The sequence below is a fragment of the Pogona vitticeps genome, chromosome 14, assembly GCF_051106095.1.
Source record: "Pogona vitticeps strain Pit_001003342236 chromosome 14, PviZW2.1, whole genome shotgun sequence".
Lineage (NCBI taxonomy): Eukaryota > Metazoa > Chordata > Lepidosauria > Squamata > Agamidae > Pogona > Pogona vitticeps.
In genome coordinates, this window is record NC_135796.1 from 8633431 (window position 1) to 8651842 (window position 18412).

General features: G+C 45.9%; 2 protein-coding genes across 2 annotated transcripts; both read left to right on the forward strand.

Annotated features, from left to right (window-relative positions):
* Positions 1 to 450: 450 nt before the first annotated feature.
* Positions 451 to 8269, forward strand: PEBP1 (phosphatidylethanolamine binding protein 1). Its single transcript, XM_020778407.3, has 4 exons — positions 451 to 672; positions 3471 to 3580; positions 5265 to 5365; positions 6807 to 8269. The coding sequence occupies exons 1-4, from the start codon at positions 538 to 540 to the stop codon at positions 7022 to 7024; spliced, it is 564 nt and encodes a 187-aa protein (XP_020634066.3). The 5' UTR covers positions 451 to 537; the 3' UTR covers positions 7025 to 8269.
* Positions 8270 to 10544: 2275 nt separating this feature from the next.
* Positions 10545 to 15767, forward strand: CHCHD10 (coiled-coil-helix-coiled-coil-helix domain containing 10). The gene is made up of 4 exons (XM_020778408.3): positions 10545 to 10734; positions 12243 to 12465; positions 14060 to 14210; positions 15493 to 15767. Exons 1-4 carry the CDS (start codon positions 10688 to 10690, stop codon positions 15510 to 15512), a joined length of 441 nt encoding a protein of 146 aa, XP_020634067.3. The 5' UTR covers positions 10545 to 10687; the 3' UTR covers positions 15513 to 15767.
* Positions 15768 to 18412: the final 2645 nt, after the last annotated feature.

Here is an 18412-nt window from a genome sequence, read left to right on the forward strand (position 1 = left end):
GTCCCATGCCACGCTCCTCTCTGCTGCCTGACTGCCCGGGAAATCCTCTCGAGAGAGAGACCGGCTCCGGGGCGTGCAATCAATCCCCCCCCCCAGGGTGATCTCTTTTGCAGCCCCCAGGAGGGGTGGCCCCCGCATGTCAGTCTCTGGGGGAGGCCGAAAGCCCTTCGGGGCCTGCAATGAAAGCAAGGGGCTGCTTCTGGTTATGTAGACAGGGGGCGCATTGGGGGATTCTGCACATGGTCAGAGGCCTCCTTGTTCACACACCCAAGAGCTGCGCTGAAGGCTATTCCTGAACCGCCCACCCCCTCCTCGAATGGCCAGAGGCGTCGAGCACCCGCCCCCCCTTTGAGAAGAAAAACCCCGCCCCTCCAAGACCCGGGCCTGTCCCGCCTCCCCTCCCTCCGAAAGCCAATGGGAGCCAGAGGGAGGGGGAGCCCCGCCTCCGGGGTTGGAGGAGGCGGCTGCCATTCAGGAGGGAGCGGCCCGGGACTGCTGCGCGGTTGAGTTTCGCTCGCTGCTCGCCCGTGGAGAAAGATGCCCGTGGATCTGGCCGGCTGGGGGGGCCCCCTGAGCCTCCAGGAGGTGGAGGAGAAGCCGGCCGCCCCCTTGCGCGTCTGCTACGGGTCGCTGGAGGTCGACGAGCTGGGCAAAGTGCTGACGCCCACCCAGGTATTCTAAGTGCAAACGCTATCCTGGAGGGAAAAAAAATCATGATCCCCGTGCAAAATGCACCCTTAGGTTGAATGCTTCCGATTTGCAAAAGGCAATCGCCCCCCCCTGACCCTTTGCAATGCTTTGCAATAGGGCAAAAGAGGGGGTGGTGTTGCACACCTACCCCACCCTCTAACATGCAGTGGAGAGGCGTGAGCAGGCCCCGCTGGGCGCAGGAGAAGCCTCGCTTGCATGGCCTTGATTTCCCGGTGCCAGTGCGATTAGGGTGCAGAGGGGCACGGGTCGGAGTTTTGCCTTTGCCTTCTCTTAGTAAATATTTAATCGTAGCTTTGCATTTGCAGTAATTAGGCGAGGACAAGATGGTGTTGCACGGGCAGGAGCCGATGGGTAACCCGAGGCGTGCTTTGGGGCATGTGCAGAGTGGCTTTCCTCCCCTCGGCTGGTGCGGGAACGAGGGCAAGCGTTTGGGCTCATAGGCACGTTGGCCACGAAAGTGGCTTTTTCTCTGGCCTTTTTGTAGGAACCCAATAATGTCATTTGGGGATCGTTTGATCTCTTCCGCAAGAAGAGAGAAAGAGGGCGACTCTTCAAAGCCCACTGAGCAATCGGATTTGAAATGTTTTCTATTTGCAAAACCCACTTTGCAAAAAAAGACACCACCCAAAATAGTTGGCAAAGGAAACAGGAGATGTCAAAGTGGGCGGAGGTCAGGCTGGCTGGCTTTTGCAGCAACCGAAGCGGTGCCCTCTCGTTTATTTTTAAATTTTAACTTTATCCGATACCTTTGTCTTCTAGCCTTCTGCCAGATCGGGAATGCAGAGTAGCTGAAACAACTTAAAACTATAAAGGAAATCAGAAAAGAGGGGATATAAAAGTCAGAGTATCTGAAATGCACTAAAACAACAGAGAGAAATTGGATTTAATGCAGTGGGGTAAACCAGAAAAGGGCATGGTTGGCTGATCAGCTGCTTCGTGATCAAATTTCTGGAGTTGATTCCAGGTCTAGCACTTGCATTTGGAAGTTATTGCTGTGAACCCACAACATGCATTCAGAACAACTCTCAATGCACTTGCAACAGGCCATCCTTAGGCTGCAAAAACATAATAATAATAAATTTTAAAAAAGAAAAGAAACCTGTCGAAGAGATAACAGGAATATTAGAAGTGGCCAGATCAACAGTTTGGTGCATTGGGGGGGGGGGGGAGAACACGCTGGTGGGCTCTGCAACGCAAAAAGGCCCGGATCCTTTCCATGGTAAAGAAAAACCCCTTCAAAACATCCAGCCAAGTTCAGAGCACTCTCCAGCAGGTAGGTATATCATTCTCCAAGTCTTCCATAAAGAGAAGATTTAACGAGAGCAAATACAGAGGGTTCACCATAAGCCTCAAGAACAAAAAAGCTTAAGAGTTTGCCAAAAAAAAAATCTTTAAAAGCCAGCCCAGTTCTGGAACAGAATTTTTTGAAGCGATGAAACTAAGATCAACCTGTACTAGAATGATTGGAGGAAGAAAGCATGGAGAAGACTTGGAACAGCTCATGATCCGAAGCAGAGCACATCATCTGTATGTAAAAATATGGTGGAGGCAGTGAATGGTCAAATATGGCTTCCAATGGCACTGGGTGACGAGTGTTTGTTGATGATTGGACAGAAGGCAGAAGCAGCCGGACGAATTCTGAAGTTTATAGGGATATATTGTCTGCTCAGATTCAGTCAAATTCAGCAGAGTTGATAGGATTTACAGATAGACAGTGACCCAAAACGTACTGAGAAAAGCAGCCCAGGAGTTTTTTAAGGCAAAGAAGTGAAATATTCTGCAACGGCCAAGTCAGTTACATGATCTTGACCTAATTGAGCATGCATTTCACTTGCTGAAGACAAAACCTAAGGCAGAAAGATCCACGAGCAAACAAGAATTGAAGAGAGCTGCAATAAAGGCCTGGCAAAGCATCACAAAGCAGGAAACCCAACGTTCGGTGATGCCCATGCGTTCCAGACTTCCAGCTGACATGGCCTCCAAAGGATTCTCAGCAAAGTATTAAAGATGAATATTTTATTTATGATAGTGCTACTTTGTCCAATTACATTTGATCCCCTGAAATAAGGAGGCTGTGCATTGGTGTATGAAAATGGTTGCAATTCCTAAACGTCTTTATACAGTGTTCAACCCTTTGAATTAAAGATGAAAGTCTGCCCTTTGGTGGCATCTCGGTTTCATTTCAAATCCATTGTGGTGGCCTACACAGCCAGAATTTTGAAAATTGTGTCAGTGTCCCAATTATTTCTGGACTTAACTGTGTACACATACACATGTATATAAGTGGATAATGAGAACCAAACAGCCTTGGTCTAAATGGGCCAGTAGCTTGACTCCGTATAAAGCAGCTTCCGTAAGATGCATACGACTTTTTTTTGGTAGATCCTATGGTGCATTAAAAGCAAGCAAGTTAGTGCTATTAAATGATATTTCCTTTGTTTTGGTCGCCTTTGAAAGATGGTGGCACAGCTCCATTCTGGATGAGTATTAAATTGGAGGATGGGGAGTAGCTTTTGTTTTGAGTTTCTTGTTTCATTCCATGATTACGGTAACAGTGATAGCTCTTTATCTTTAAGTTCATCCTTAACCGGCCTAAAGATATCACTGGCCTTGACCATGGGTAGCAAAGATAGGGCTGTTGACAGTTTGGGAGAGTATTTTGTATGGACAAAAACATGAATTTATTTATTTTCTTACATGAATGAATAATGGTAGCTGTTCTGTCCTCATTCTGAGTATTTGGTGTTTTGTTTTGACAGGTTAAGAATCGCCCAACGACTATTGAGTGGGATACCTGCGATCCAGAGAAACTTTATACCTTGGTTCTTACTGACCCAGATGCACCTAGCAGGAAAAATCCAAAATTCAGGTTAAGAAATATAGAGTTTCGGCACACGCAGTGGTCCAGAATTTTTGTGCTGTGTTTGATCCAGAATGAATGTATAATCCAGGATGTTTCAGAAGAACCATGTGCCATGAATGGGAATGCACAGACTGCCCCCTCTCCCAATATTCCTGTCTTTCATTATTATGTGGGATTGCTTTGCCTATAACTTAGTTATGATTTTAACTTGAGAAATTCTATGACTATATATATTTGGATAGAGTTGCAAGTCACTGATAGTAGTTTTCAGTGGGCATTTTTTTTCTTCACACTTTTGCTTGCACATACTGTACATGTATCAGTCAAAGGCAGTATAGACAGAGTTCCTAACATGGTTGTGTCTTCATTTTGCACTGATTTAAAGCAATGTCCTTATGCAGGAATGGGGAGCAATAGACTGATGATAGGTGACGATATCAACTGAGCAACATGTACAGTAACAGCCCGCTGTGTGAGCACATATATTGGTTGAGATTCAAGTATGATTTTCTTCGCTCTAAATCAAACTCAATGAACCATAATCTGTTGAACTCTTGTTCTTCTGTTTTATATCCTGTGTGCCAGACTTTGTCATACATCAGTTGCTCCTCTGCTAGAAATATGCCAGCTAATCAGTTATATGTTTTTCCATTACATCTGCTGTCTGATAAAAATCCAGCAATTTCATTAACTGTGGCTACTTTTTATAAGTACAGTAGCAGTAGGAATTAGAAAGTAAATAGTTGGGATGGGTAGAAGATTCCGACAAGAGCTTGTATCACAGTTATCATTTCTGTAACTCTGTGTTGCAGTTTTTACATGTATGTTTGCTTGCATTTTGATCTGATCTGTTGATTGTATAATAAACAGTTATTGTTGTAATTTAACTGCTGGGCTAAATGAGCTGGATATTTGGCTGTTGAGGTAATTAGAAAGCTTTCTCCCTATTCTCTATTTTTAGTTTTGTGGGGATCATACCCATAGCTCCCACCCCACAAAACATATTTATTTAATGTTTATTTAATTTTTGCTGTAAAGGCTCATTTGAACTGCCATATTTAAAAAAAATTAAAATATTAAGGCAGAGGGATCCAAAGCAATGGAAAATTGCCCTCCCATGACCTTAGATGACACAGGGGGATTATTTGAGCAACACCCCCCCCCCCCGGATTTTCTTTTTAATTGTCGGGTGCTGGGAGTCACATTTGGGCCCCTGTGGGCTGTGTGCCACCCAATGTGACTTAATACCTAGACCAAATGTTGGGTCAGATAAGACACACCAGGCATTATTAATGAAGTAGGAGGATGGGAATACTTGGGATTTTTGTTTGAGGAGGGATGTGGAGAGGTGCAACAGCTCTTCCTTGTGAGAATGTGGCATCTGAGTGTGTCTTCCAATTCAAGGATTGGCATTTGGCTCTCTGGTATGGTGGCAGAGTTGGGTTCAAGGGTGGCTGAAATCCTGTTGCTTAGCATCATAAATGGAAACTAGGCCCATTAAATCAGTTGAACTTCTGGAGGAGCTGATTTACCATTGATTCAGTGGGCTTTACTGTGGTGGCCACTTACGATGGTAAACGACAGGATTTCAGTCTGTGGCTGCACGAAAGATGGCTTGCTCTAGTTTGTAGCACCGTTGCAAGATTCTGTTTGGGGGAAACTGAGGCAGACCCTTTTATCTTTTCCTCAGGGAGTGGCATCACTTCCTGTTGACCAACATGAAGGGCAACGATCTCAAAAGTGGCTGTGTCATGTCTGACTATGTTGGATCTGGGCCCCCTAAAGGAACAGGTAGGCATTCTGGGGTTGCCCGGATTGTATTTTTCCATTTTGTCTTGTCAGTGCTGGCATTGAGGGTGTGTAGACTGAATCTCTTGACTCATTTGAGCAGCTCCTTTCAGGGGGAAAAAAAACTCTGGACCTTTTCTGTCATCATGAGCTGGGTGTGTCTGCTTAAGAGGGTCAGGAGAGTTGCTTCTGCACTGCCGCCTCTTCTGTCGTCCTGTCAACCAGGGTATTAGTTGGTTGTCTCAGTGAAGGCTGGAATGCCAGAGTCATGCGTAAGCAAATGCCTCAACCATGCCCTGTCTTGTGCCTTGACTTTGTGCACCTGAGTGCCCTGTACTAGCCTTCCTCAAATGGGCAGCGTCAAGATGTTAGAGATTACAATGCCCATAAGATCTAGACACCTGCCTGATTGCTGGGGATGATTGGCGTTGGAGTCAAAACATCTGAAGGACACTCATCCGCAATGGCACCATCAATGCGTACAGTACTTTACAGATGACAGTTTTCATTTATGTTTGTTTGTTACATTTATGACCTCCTGTCTCCAGTGGGGAGATCTGGAATCTCTCTCTTCCTTTCCATTTTATAATCCCAATCAGAAATGTGCAGGCTTGTGCTTTTATGTCACAACACCAACAATTCTGCCTGGGGAGATTCATGCCTAAGGAAATTTATATTTTTTGACAGCACGTCCCAGAATTCTGGATATTGCAGTCCAAAACCATGGATTTGCATATGCCTACTGGGACCTCTACACACTCTTCCCTATGCCGTCGCAGGGTCAAGCTGGCAGCGACTGTGGTGACTGGCCCCGGGTCACCCAGGGAGTTTCATGAGTCGGTGGAGAGCAGAATTCGGGTCTCCTCATCCCAGGACTCTTAAATACAGTGGTGCCTCGCTAGACAATGATAATCCGTTCCACTGAAATCGCTGTTTAGGGAAATCGTCTAGCAAAAAGCATTTCCCTATTGGAATGCATTGAAACCTGTTTAATGCATTCCAATGGGGAAGAATTGTCGTTTCCTATGGCGAAGATCGGCCATAGGAAAGCCGCTTTGCGAACCGCCGATCAGCTGTTTAAATAGCTGTCTTGCGAAGCTTAGGTCCCGAAAACACCTGTTTGCGAGCGCGGAGGGAGCTGTCAAAATAGTTGCCTAGCGAAAATTGGTTTGCGAAGCAGGGACCAAACATTGTCCAGCGAAATTCCCCCATAGGAATCACTGTTTTGCGAATTGCTATAGCGATCCCAAAAAGTCAATGTCTAGCGAAAAAACTGCGGGGTAACTGTCTAGCGAGGCACCACTGTACTGTACTCCACTGGCTCACAAGAGGACAAGTCCCTTCCCATTGTCGTTTACCATATAAAATTCAACACCAGGAGGTGATGGAAATCAGTTCAGGGTACTTGCATCTGACCTTGTGCATCCTTTTGTCTGTCCTTCAGGGCTCCATCGCTACGTGTGGCTGGTCTATGAGCAGCCCCAGCAGCTCGACTGCAACGAGCCCGTCCTCACCAACCGCTCCGGGGATCAGCGTGGCAACTTCCAGGTGGCGCATTTCCGCAAGAAGTACAAGCTGGCAGCCCCAGTGGCTGGCACGTGTTACCAGGCCGAGTGGGACGACTATGTGCCAAAGCTCTACGAGCAATTGTCTGGAAAATGAAGACGCAGCCCCTTATGCTGTTCTGATGCCCACTCTCCTTCCCGACCCTTTCCCACGTAGTGTTGAATCAATTGCGTAAATGCTAATGGATACCCTAAATGTCTTCTGACACTTGCACGGGACTGGCTGCTCTCCCCTCCCATTAATTGTTCATTCCTTGCAAAATTGAAAACAAACATTAGAAAGTTTGCATAACCAAAAAAAAGAGAGCTGTTTAGCATCTTACTGTAAAAAAAAAAAAAGCACAGCTATTTAGAGGAGTAGAGTTGTTTTAAACTGGAATTTCTTGCTCTCTTGTTGTGTTGTCACCCAAAACTGCAAATGCTGATTTCCTCCCTCTTTAAAACTAGGGGCTTATTATTTAGAGGAAGAAGGGGTCATTTGGAGCCAGTGAGGCTCCGCGCCACAGTGGTGTTTCTTGCATAGCAGCTGCATTGGTAACACATAGGTTGTGTAGTTTTTCCCCAGTATGTTTAGATAGGGGCTTCTTGGCGGTAGCTAACATGGGGATTTCTCAGAGCTTGGAAAAGCTTCCAGAATCACTCAGCCAGCATGGCCCCTCACCATGAGCGAGTTGTAGTGCCCAGAACTATATTTTGTAAGCACTGGGAAATACTGTAGTCTACTGAGGTGCTCTACTCATCCTTGCAGTTTCATTGAGGCATGCATGCTTGTTAAGGGAAAATAATGTTGTGGCCATAACCACGCTATGAAAGTCAGGGCAGAATTCACCCACTAATTTGCGGCTTCTACATTAGGTTATCCTGTTTCTTCTATCCAACATCCTCCTCAGCATCTCAGTTATCCAGAACAGATGGTCAAAGCTGAATAGGGTGGAGGAACATGGGAGTCTCTAGGTGAGTTTGGAATACAAGTGCCATCGACCTTGGCCGGCACAGAGGATGATGAAAGATCCTTGGAGTTGTGGTATGGCTGCACACTTCCCCAGCCATGATATAGAGAAGTCCAAGATAAATAATGTTCAATAATATGTTCAATTCTCTGTGTGAATGTTGGGTTTCCCCCTATTTCACCAGTATCACTTCTGAAATAGGGAAATGTCTCTTTTCTGCCCTGAATGTTGCTTTGAGAAGGGACTATGGTTGGCCATTTCATGTTCTTAGAGGGTTTGAAATGTGGTGCACATACCGCGACCAGTGTTGTAGCTGTTTGTTGATAAGGGATGGGGTGATTTCTGTATTTTTTCTGTTTGGAACTTTCAAATAAATCAAAGAATAAATCAAATATCAGAGGGTGGCATGTTGGTTTTTTTTGCTGTTCCTTCATAGAGTCATATTTATCTGTTACATAGGCTTGAGACTGCAGCCTCAAAGGACTGCCATCAACTCTCACAGACATGGACCACCAAAGTTCGGACTCATCTAAAATTTTCTGCACTATCCCTGAAGGGCTAAGCATGAAGATGTGTGGAATTTTCTTCCACAAAAGCTTGCGGTTCGATTGTTAGTTTGTGTAATCTTGTGGACCACATGGCCTTTTCCTTGTTCTTTCTGCTCACAATGGCAGACGTGGTTTTTCAATGAATCACACATGGGTTGTGTAGTGCACATGCGCGGAGCTTCAGAAGATTCTAGAGCTTAAGAGAGACTGTTGCGTTTTCTTCCTTTCTACTGTCAAGGAACATTTCATTACTGTGTAAAGTAGGATTGTTTCTTTCTCTCGATTCAAAGCACTTCCCTTTGGCCTGTCCAGAGCCCTGAGTCTTCACCAAATGCATGGCCCTGTTACTGCCTATTTGCTCACAAGGGGCATTATGATATCTACTCATGACTGATTGTGGCAGGCTCCGAGAAGCAGGCACGTGACCACACCAGGTCTATGCTCTCTCCCGTTGAGGACCTTGGCCTTTGAACCTCAACAAGCCCACTCTAGTGCCGTGTCAGGTGTTAACATACATCAGGGCAACCTTGAACTCCAGGGTGTAAGCTCCTCTCTCTAGCCTTCTCAATATTTTTTCTCTTAATTCAAGGATCTCCACTCAAAAATCTCAACAGCTGCTTGGCCCAACAGACTCGTGGCGCAGTGGTTAAAACTCTATACTGCAGATAAAATTGCTCAATCCCAGGTAGCTGGCTCAAGGTTGACTCCCCCTTCTATCCTTCTGAGGTCGGCACAGTGAGTACCCAGCTCACGGGGGTGGGTGGGTGGGGGCAATGTGTAGCCTGCATAATTAACTTGTAATCCTCCCAGAGAGTGCTTGAAGTGCTATGGGGTGGTATATAATCCTTCAACCGGATCTCAACCTCACTGTGGAGGATTTGTTGGAGATCAAAACCTTCATCCATTGGCCTTGGATGCTACGCCCACTAGTGACTGCCACCAATCTTTATTAGTCTGTAGCCACCAGGAGGGGCTCTCTCTCTGTGTGTGCAGATAAACACCGTAATCTCTTGCCCTTTGGACACCCTCCCAACCTCCTTGAATTTCGAGAAAAGCAAAGTACGCCAGACCAACGAGCTACGAAAAGGAAAGAGCGGCGCGTCCCCTTCTGAAGGCTGGGAACACAGAGTTTACGGGACAGTTTCTGGTTTCACTAGAAAGGTTTTTTTTCCCCTCCCCAAGCCCTAGCTGGATGAGAACACCATTAATAGCAGTTTCTTATAAACGATTCTTTCTCAGTTAAGGCAACAACCCGTCCCCGCAACTTGCAAAGTCAACCTCATAATAGACAAGAGTTGACGAGGCTACTGATTTTTCAGGAGCCCTCTCTTTCTATTACGAACATTTTCCCATTTTTTCAGACCGAAACCAGCCCCCCCCACACAACCATCTAATAATCACAAGGCACATTAAATAGGTTTAGACGGAGGTGAAATCATTTCTTTCACCCCCCAAGCAATCCCTAAATTGGGAGCTGCATAAAGTCGTGTTTTTATCCTACTTCTCTATGTTTGCTTTTTCTAGATGACACACAGCGAAATATGACTAATTTCCTTTTGTGATCTTTTATCTCTCAAGACCTATGCAGCAGTAGCAGCAGCAGCAGCAGCAGCAGCAACAACAGAAGCAACAATAATAACAGCAGCAGCAACAACAACTATTATTGTTATTGTTATTGTTGTTGTTACTACTACTACTACTACTACTACTACTACTACTACTACTGAGAAATAATAGCATTAACATCCTGGACAAGAACGACATGCTCTTGCCAAAGGGTTTCTAACTAGTGCTGCAGTTTTTTACTTGAAAGCGATAAATGTTTCTCGCCCATGTGCACATGATTTTTTTTCCAATTTTTCATCTCTATTTGTTTTTTAAAAATCTTGTTAGAGCTCCTCAGATGCCTGTAAAAGTTGCAGTAACTAATTGCCTCCAAAGAAAGCCGGAAGTCTTGTCTTCGTATCCTCTTTTGTCACTCTAACTTTCCTAGGTCTATATGAGGAATGGAAGGGGGGGGAAACGTTCCGAGAAAGAGAAGGAAAGGGCAACAAACTTCAGCCGCAGCGAGTCCGCATGCGCAGATTCCGAAGCCAGTGACCATACCCGGGCAGTGGAGTCACGTGGGTTCTATTCTGGGGAGCTGTAGCGCCGCCGCCGCTGGAACTCAAGGAGACTCGGTGCGTCCTTGGCGGTGGTGGAAGGAGAGCGAAGCCGGAGGAGGAAGGAAGAGAGAGCGAGCGAGCGAGCGAGCGCCTCAAGATGCCCCGGGGCAGCCGAAGCGTCGGGTCCCGGTCGACCGCGGCCAGGTAGGAGGGCAGGATCCGATGGAGCAAGGAAGAGGGACGAGGTCACCCACGGAAAGAAGTGCGAGGAGGACGAAATCCGCCTCTTCCAAGTGGGAAGGGTCTTCTGTACATGCTCAGGGGTGCTGCGTTTTATCTGACTTGACGTTCCTTTATGGAACGATTTCAATTTTCAGTAATTTTTTGGTACAAATAGAGATATAGTTACGGAGACTACGATCTCTATGCTTTATTTTGAGCTGAAGTTTATTTCTGTAGCTATTCTGATTTTTTAAATTATTTTTTGTTAAACAGAGATGTATAGCTATGAGGGCAATAAATTCTTCAGCGAGCTTAAGATGGAGCAGGTAGCTTTCTTCCTCCCCAGATTTTTTGTTTCTAACAACCCTGCAAAGGTAGGTTAGGCTGAGAGAAAGGGATGGAGAGGCTCTAGCGAATTTGGTGAATTTCATGGCTGGCAGGCAGGCTGAACCTCAAAAGTCTCGATAAATACCACTTATTATTGTCATTTATTTTATGAAATATATTGCTTGCCTCTACTGCAGAATTTAAAGCGTTGTGCAATTCTTTTTCACCCTTCCCCTACTTTCCCCCTTCATAACAGCTCTGGTAATAGGCTAGACAGAGAGGAAGCAAGTATCCCAAGGTCATCTGGCCAAGTTTTCTGTCCTCCATAGTACAATATTTACAGATGGAGAGATCCCAGCGCTGCCAGTCTAAAGTCACAGCAATTATTGGCTTTTCTTCCTTAACCCGCTCCTAGAACTAGAAATTGATATAATCTGAATGTCCCACCCTTCCTTGCCCCCATTCTGTGAACGAGGCAGGATGGTTGTACAGTCAGGTTCTTGCCTGGCAGGACGCTGTCATCATTACACCACACTGCCTCTTGAATGTTAAAAAAATTCTGGTGCTCAGAATAGTCGAGGAAGCCTGGGAAGATCAGGGTTTCCCCATTAAAGCCTTTGCCCTGCACTGAGGAGGAGCGGGATTAGAGGTGGTGGTGGTGGTTGGGTGTGCGGGCGACGGAATAATTTACTCACTTAACATTGAAGCCCAAGAGGACACCGAGACAAGCCAGTGTGGGGAAATGGGGGCGGTGAAAGTGTTGGGCTTGGGACTCTCTCAGGCTGTCCTGCCTCGTGGGGTTGGCGTTGTGACTGGAGGACAGGTGGGAGATGGAAGGGAAGCAGTGGTCAGTGAGGAGAAAAGCAATAAGGTCGAATGGACGGGTCCTTGTCAAATTGCATCTTGCAGACAGCGCAGGGCTACGTATTCAATAAAAACCTAATTTGGAGAGAAAGAGAGACTAGTAAAGAAATGGCAGAACTTGGAGAAAAGTTCCTCTCCCGAATGGTTTCTGGGAGTTCTAGTGCAGGAAAGGAACTTCTCCAACCTCTGAGAAAGGAACATGTCAGGGGATTGTTTAGGGCTTGCCGTTTTGAGGTCCTACAAGCTTGAGGCCATGTTTTTTCCTCCCTCTTCTTTATTCTCTCTGTCTCTCTCGTCAGCCCAGCTCCGTCGCATGCCGCCCCTCCAGCTCATCCTCCCCCGTCGGCTGTGGCCGCCCCCGCTCAGCCTCAGCAACCGGGCTTGATGGCCCAGATGGCCACCACTGCTGCCGGTGTGGCCGTTGGCTCAGCCGTGGGGCATGTGATGGGCAGCGCCCTCACCGGGGCCTTCAGTGGCGGCAGCTCTGAGCCAGCGAAGACCGTCAGCAGTGCTCCCAGCCAGGTGAGGCTGGAACTGGTAGACCTTAAAAGTGCTCTCTCTGTGTGTATGTGTTTGTGGCTGGGAAGGACTGCTGGATTTGTTCATAAACATAGTGGGAGTTTCTGGAGTTCAATGTATTCGTGAAGGCTTTCACAGCCGGGATCTGATGGTTGCTGTGGGTTTTTTGGGCTCTTTGGCCATGTTCTGAAGGTTGTTCTTCCTGACGTTTCGCCAGTCTCTGTGGCTGGCATCTGCAGAGGACAGGAGTAGGAACTCTGTCCATGCTCTTTTGCTGTTTGTTGGATAGTTGAGTATTTATAGCTGTGGGAACAGCTTTTGTCTTTTTTCAGGAGATTGAAGAACATGCCCAAAGAGCCCGAAAAACCCAGAACAACCATTTCTGGAGTTCATTGGCTTCTCATGTTTCTAATTCATAGGCACTTTTCAAAGTTCCATAAAAAGGGAACACATCCTTTCCCTTGGAAACTTAGAAGTCTTAAGATTCAGTTCAAGGGCCACCGTAGCAGTTTAGTTTTAAGTCTTTCGTATTTTGAAAGCCAAGGGGCTGTTCAGAGATGAGGGATGCATGGCCATCCAGATGGGGTTGGACTGCAACTCCCTTTCAGCCTTAGCCAGCCCAGGCAGTGGTGAGGGGAGCCTGGTTCAGAATGTAAATCCTGCCATACAGTAAGGAGAAGAGCTCCTTACACAGAGGGTGGGGGTGATCTCTAGTAACACAAAGCTGGAATGGCCAAGCTCCATCTTGAATAGCTTGTGCCTTGAGGGTCTTCCTCCATCACTTCAGAACAAGGCAGCCCACAGCTTGGCCCAGGAGGGTGCAAAAAAACATGAGTTTCCTGGTCAAATTGGGACTTTTTTTTTTTAAAGGCAGTCATTGTGTTATATGTGGTATGTAGTTTTTCCTTACCGAAAGCGGGTAGCTTGGCATTCTCTTGCCTTCAGCAGGATCTTACAGTGAACTCTGTCTAGACGGTCAGCTAAAAGTAGAAGTGGATGAAATGCCAATTGGGGAGAGCTTAATGCAAAGCCAAGCCTGTCCTGAAGATTAGCACGGCAGTGCTGTTGTTGCTTAAGCACGCTGGCGTCTCGTTCAGAAAATGCTCACCTGCAAAGTTCTCTCCTCCTTCCGGGTTGTGTGGAGCACCACTTCCTGAAAGATCTGCTGGAAAGGTGGAGACACGATGTTTCTTGATTGGGTTGTTATGGACTTACTGCTTCAGCTGCTGTTTGAAAACCCAGCTGCCACTCCCAAAAGCCAGTATTTTGCCCCATGGCAACTCTGCACCGAACTGGATTTAGCAATGTAATCACCCCAGTAGAAAGCAAAGCAGAAATCTGAAGTGTTGACCACACATTGGGGAAAACAGTATGGGGGGCAGTGGCTGGATCAGCTTTTCCAGCCTAGATCGCTCCAGATGTTTTTGACTACAACCTCTTATAATCCCTGACCTTTGGCAGTAGTGCCTGGGGCTGAGAGTTGTAGTCCAAACATCTGGGAAGACCAAGGTTGGGGGAAAACTGGCCTGCATGGGCAAGAATCCATCCTGGTAATGACAGCTTCCTCTAATCAAAGAACCCTTCTTCTTCTTCTTAGGAGCCCAGGCAGCAGCCAGCCTATCAGCAATCCCAGTATGGGCCCTGTCACTATGAGATGAAGCAATTCCTTGACTGTGCAACAAACCAGAGTGACTTGACCTTATGTGAGGGCTTCAATGAGGCTCTGAAGCAGTGCAAGCATGCTAGTGGTGAGTCTTTTGAGAAGGAGGCATGTCCTAACCCAGTGATGGCGAACCTATGGCACGTGTGCCAAAGCCGGCACATGAAGCCATTTCTTCTGGCACGCGACAAAGCTTTTGAAGTGGCTGCAGCTGGGATTCCCCCTTTCTCTTCCTGTTCTGGGTCCTTTAACTTCCTGTCTGTTCCCTTGATTCCCCCTTTAACTTCCTGTCCGTCCCCATGATTCCCCCTGAAACTGCCACTTCCTGTTCCAGTTCTGGTCTTCCGGGCGGCACGACAGCCACTGGTTTCTTCCCCACCCCATCCTTTTGGGCACTCCAGCCGAAAAAGGTTTGCCTCCACTGTCCTAACCTGACTTTCGGTTGAGATTTACAATACTGCTGCAGTGTTGCTGTCAGCCGCCATAACCCATCCCCGTTGCCATTCATATGTTGTGAACAGAGCTTGGAAAAATTCATTTTTTTAAATACATCTCCCAGAATCTTGCTGCATTGGCTGGACAATGGAAGATAGAGTCCAAGAGTGGAACCTGGTGCCATCCAGATGTGTTCGGTTATAGCCCTGTGTTGCATTCCTGACTGTTAAATGTACTTGTTCAGGAAGTGGAGTCCAGCGACATCGGGAGGGCATCAAATTGGAAAAGAAAGGAATAGAAAGTGGGGGGGGGTTTGAGCAAACAAAGGCTCCCCCATGTTACCTAGAAACCTGCATGGTCAAGATGAATCGAAACTTAACAATCTGCTCTGTGCCAGCAGTGCTTATTGGTCCATGTAGCTCAGGATTTCCACAGTGGTAGCTGTCGGCATTGGATTTTTAGACATTTTGGACTTCATCTCCCAGGAACCTCACCTGGCATGCCCTGTGGTCTTGGATTCTGGGAGCTGGAATCCCAACAACATCTGGAAGGTGAAAGGTTGAAAACACTGATGCTACCTGGGTGGCTAACCTGAGGCCAGCTGCAAGCAGCCACTTCAGACATCTTTCTCCTTGCAGCCTGGTGGATGAGGAGCTTTAGGGGAAGGAACGATGTGTACGAGGGGGGGAGGAGGCTGATAAAGAAGAGAGACAGAGAAGAGGAGGAGGTGGCCTGTCCCAGTTCTGGCTCCACCCACCAGTGCTATGGAGCACCATGAAATGGTCTCTGTTGGAATAGAGGCCTCTGAGAACCTTTCCTAGCCCTGTCGTGGAGCTGAGGCTCTGTCACGAAGTTACTGCCTTTCACCACGAGGGCTGGAACACGCTGAGGATTTCCTGCTTGCTGAAACAGAGTCTACTTGCTTCTCTTTGCAGGCGTTCATTCCCTGTTGTGAAGACGTTTTGGCTCAATGCTGTGGAATAAAAAGCACCTGGAAGGACGCCGTAAACCCAAGGGGACGGGAAGGGCTAGCGATCAGTGGATGAGACGGATCCAGCTGCATCAGTAAAAACTCTTTCGTGCTGTTCTCAGTTGCAGATTAGTATGCACTTTTTGGCTGAAATACTTCTATCTTTGCACTGTGAAGATTGAGACATCACTTGTTAGGGAAAATGTGAAATAAAAAATAGTGGTTTATTTTATCTGAAAATTTGTGTTTGTGGTGACACTGAATAAACATATAGACACACAATACTTCAGATCTTTAAAAGAAGACTTGACTAATGTACCACATTAGCTGCCTTTCTTTCTGCTTAATTCTGTGGGTCCCCAATTGGAAGGCAATATCCAGAATACGTCCCATTGTATCCATTGGTTGAAACCCTGTCACTTCACATACTGAGTTGCAACTAGAGCAGGTCCATAGAATCTAATTCCAGAAGGGCTGGGAGGTTCCGTGAGCTCTGCATTGACATCTGCTAGCTGACACTCAATGCAAACAAATAATTTTTTAAAAATAACTTTTTTGTCACTAAATGGACAACTGCGCCTCCACAGACCTTGAGAAGGGACACAGTTGGCCACTTAAAGGCTAATTTGGGCTCCCTCAGATATGAGATGTGAACAAACAACCTTGTCTGTCTTGGCAGAGTGTGAAATTTTTGGCTTAAACATTTCCGGCTACACAGTGACCTACAGAGCAAAATTAACTTCAAGTCTCCCCACAGCAGACTAGCCCTTTTTTGTTTTGTCCTACTCAACTGGCACTTGCTGTCTCAGCAACTCAGAGACACTTGGTAAGAGAAAGAATAAAAAGTTCCCTTTACTCACAATTTTGAATTGTTAAAAAATAGCATATTGTAGAAAAATTTATAGGTTACACAAAAAGACCTTAACTGAGTCATATAAAATAAATAAATAACAACAACTTTATGGCTAACTGCATAACTAAAACTGAATACTAGCTGTATTACACAACACTAACTGAATACTCACTATAGATTAACAGACAACAGACTGAAAAAGGACAGCAAAATACTCCTACGTAGAGAGGCGTGGCTTTCTTCAATATCAGAGGCAGAGAGGAAACAATTGCTTACTGCTGGATTGATTGACATTTACCCTAGTCCAGAAAGGTCCCTCCCAGTGAAAGCCTCTTAAAGGCAGCATAAAAAGGTTGCTAAATGCCAACAGCCTTCAATGCAGAAGTGACTTCATCTGGGGGTCTGCATTTGGCTTAAGAGCCCATAAGTGGCTCCGTTTGGCATTGCTGGAATGACTGACATCTAAGGAGGAGAAATGGCCCAGTTACTGGGTTCTTGTACACCAACAATTCCCTGTTGACTCAAATGTTGAAGGAGATGGTGGTGATGTGAGATGGAAGTGCCGTTGGCACACATGCATGGCTCCTCGGCTGTCTTATTTTAGATCAGCTGGTTATGTAAGGTGCAGAAGATTGTTGGCATCAGTGGTGCTCTTGAGGATCTTAGCAATTAAATTGGTTGCAGATGGCTATTAGATCAACTGTCAGCTTCTGCTGCTGATACAGTGAAAAAGTTGCCCTGATGGAAACTCTGTGGCTGGAATTCTAGTGGCCATTGGACTAACTGGAAGAGATGATGGTCCATGTGAGTGACCTGAGACTCATGAGAGGCTGCTGTGGAGCTCATGACAGTGGCAGACCTTGGGAAATTGACTTCCCTGGACTACGACTCCTGGACTTCCCTATCCAGCAGGACTGGGGCCATGCTTGGTGGGGAATGCTGGGAGCTGTAGTCCGAACTCCTGATGAATAATTCCCACCCCCTGGTCCAAAAATTAGGAATGCAAAAATCTGTGACTTCTGCCTCTTCAGTCAATTTGGTTTTTTAAAATAAAACACGTCTGATCCAAATACATGGAATTTTGTAAATTTTGATAAACTCTTAAAAATGAACTGTATTTAATTACTCTTTGACCCAACCACATCTAGGTGGTACTGTACAGCTATTTTTTTGTTTTAGTGAGAACTGGATCTAATTAATATCTCATTGTCGGAGTGGTTCTAAAAAGGTTTTGGAGGCCCGGCTTGATTCTTTGAGATTAGGAAAAATCACTGGAGTGATTTTAGTTTGGTTGTTGAGGGTTTTTCGGGCTCTTTGGCTGTGTTCTGAACTGCCAAAGAGCCCAAAAAACCCACAACAATCATCAGATCCCCGCCGTTAAAGCCTTCAAGAATACATTAATTTTAGTTTGTTCTTTTAAAAAATGTCATTGACTTTGTTTCACTAAATGTTTAGCATTTGCAGAGCAGTTTCTGCACGGAAACTAAGAATATAAACTTGAGTAAGTTGTATTGAAATGAAATAAAGAACGTGGATATGGGCAAAAAATTAACCATTGCAGAACAGGGGGGGGGGTGGAATAATCATCCTATCTTGTTATGAAAGACAAACAGCTGCACAGGAACTACACAACCAATTCTTGTGATATTAGTGACTGTAAAAAATTTTCTGATCGTACCTGGACCTATATGGATCCTGGTTTGAGTGAGGACTTGTATTCTTACCGTCATAATGAGTACACAAGATTACCTATTTTTAGATCTAGGGACTAGTGGGTGCCTAGTGGCTGGCGAACAACAAATCCAACTGGAAATAAATGGAAACTATTTGCAGTAAGTATGTGCAGCGCCCTGAATCTGAATCTAAACTTCGTAGATTCTTTAGATGTCTGCCATTCCAATAATGGAATTCACCTTTATTCCGCGGAAATATTATGTGATGTCTGCTATCTCTGCATTCACCTTTAGGTGGAGGTATTGGTCCATTTCTTCACTTTTTCTGCTCTATAAAACAGCAAAAAAAGCCTGCAGCA

Bases quoted from the DNA above. Each gene is read 5' to 3' on its own strand.
- CHCHD10 (XM_020778408.3), top strand. From the start codon at position 10,688: ATGCCCCGGGGCAGCCGAAGCGTCGGGTCCCGGTCGACCGCGGCCAG. The intron at 10,735-12,242 runs GTAGGAGGGCAG...CTCTCTCGTCAG, and splicing joins TCCCGGTCGACCGCGGCCAG to CCCAGCTCCGTCGCATGCCG. The intron at 12,466-14,059 runs GTGAGGCTGGAA...TCTTCTTCTTAG, and splicing joins TCAGCAGTGCTCCCAGCCAG to GAGCCCAGGCAGCAGCCAGC.
- PEBP1 (XM_020778407.3), top strand. From the start codon at position 538: ATGCCCGTGGATCTGGCCGGCTGGGGGGGCCCCCTGAGCCTCCAGGAG. The intron at 3,581-5,264 runs GTTAAGAAATAT...TCTTTTCCTCAG, and splicing joins AGGAAAAATCCAAAATTCAG to GGAGTGGCATCACTTCCTGT. The intron at 5,366-6,806 runs GTAGGCATTCTG...TCTGTCCTTCAG, and splicing joins TGGGCCCCCTAAAGGAACAG to GGCTCCATCGCTACGTGTGG.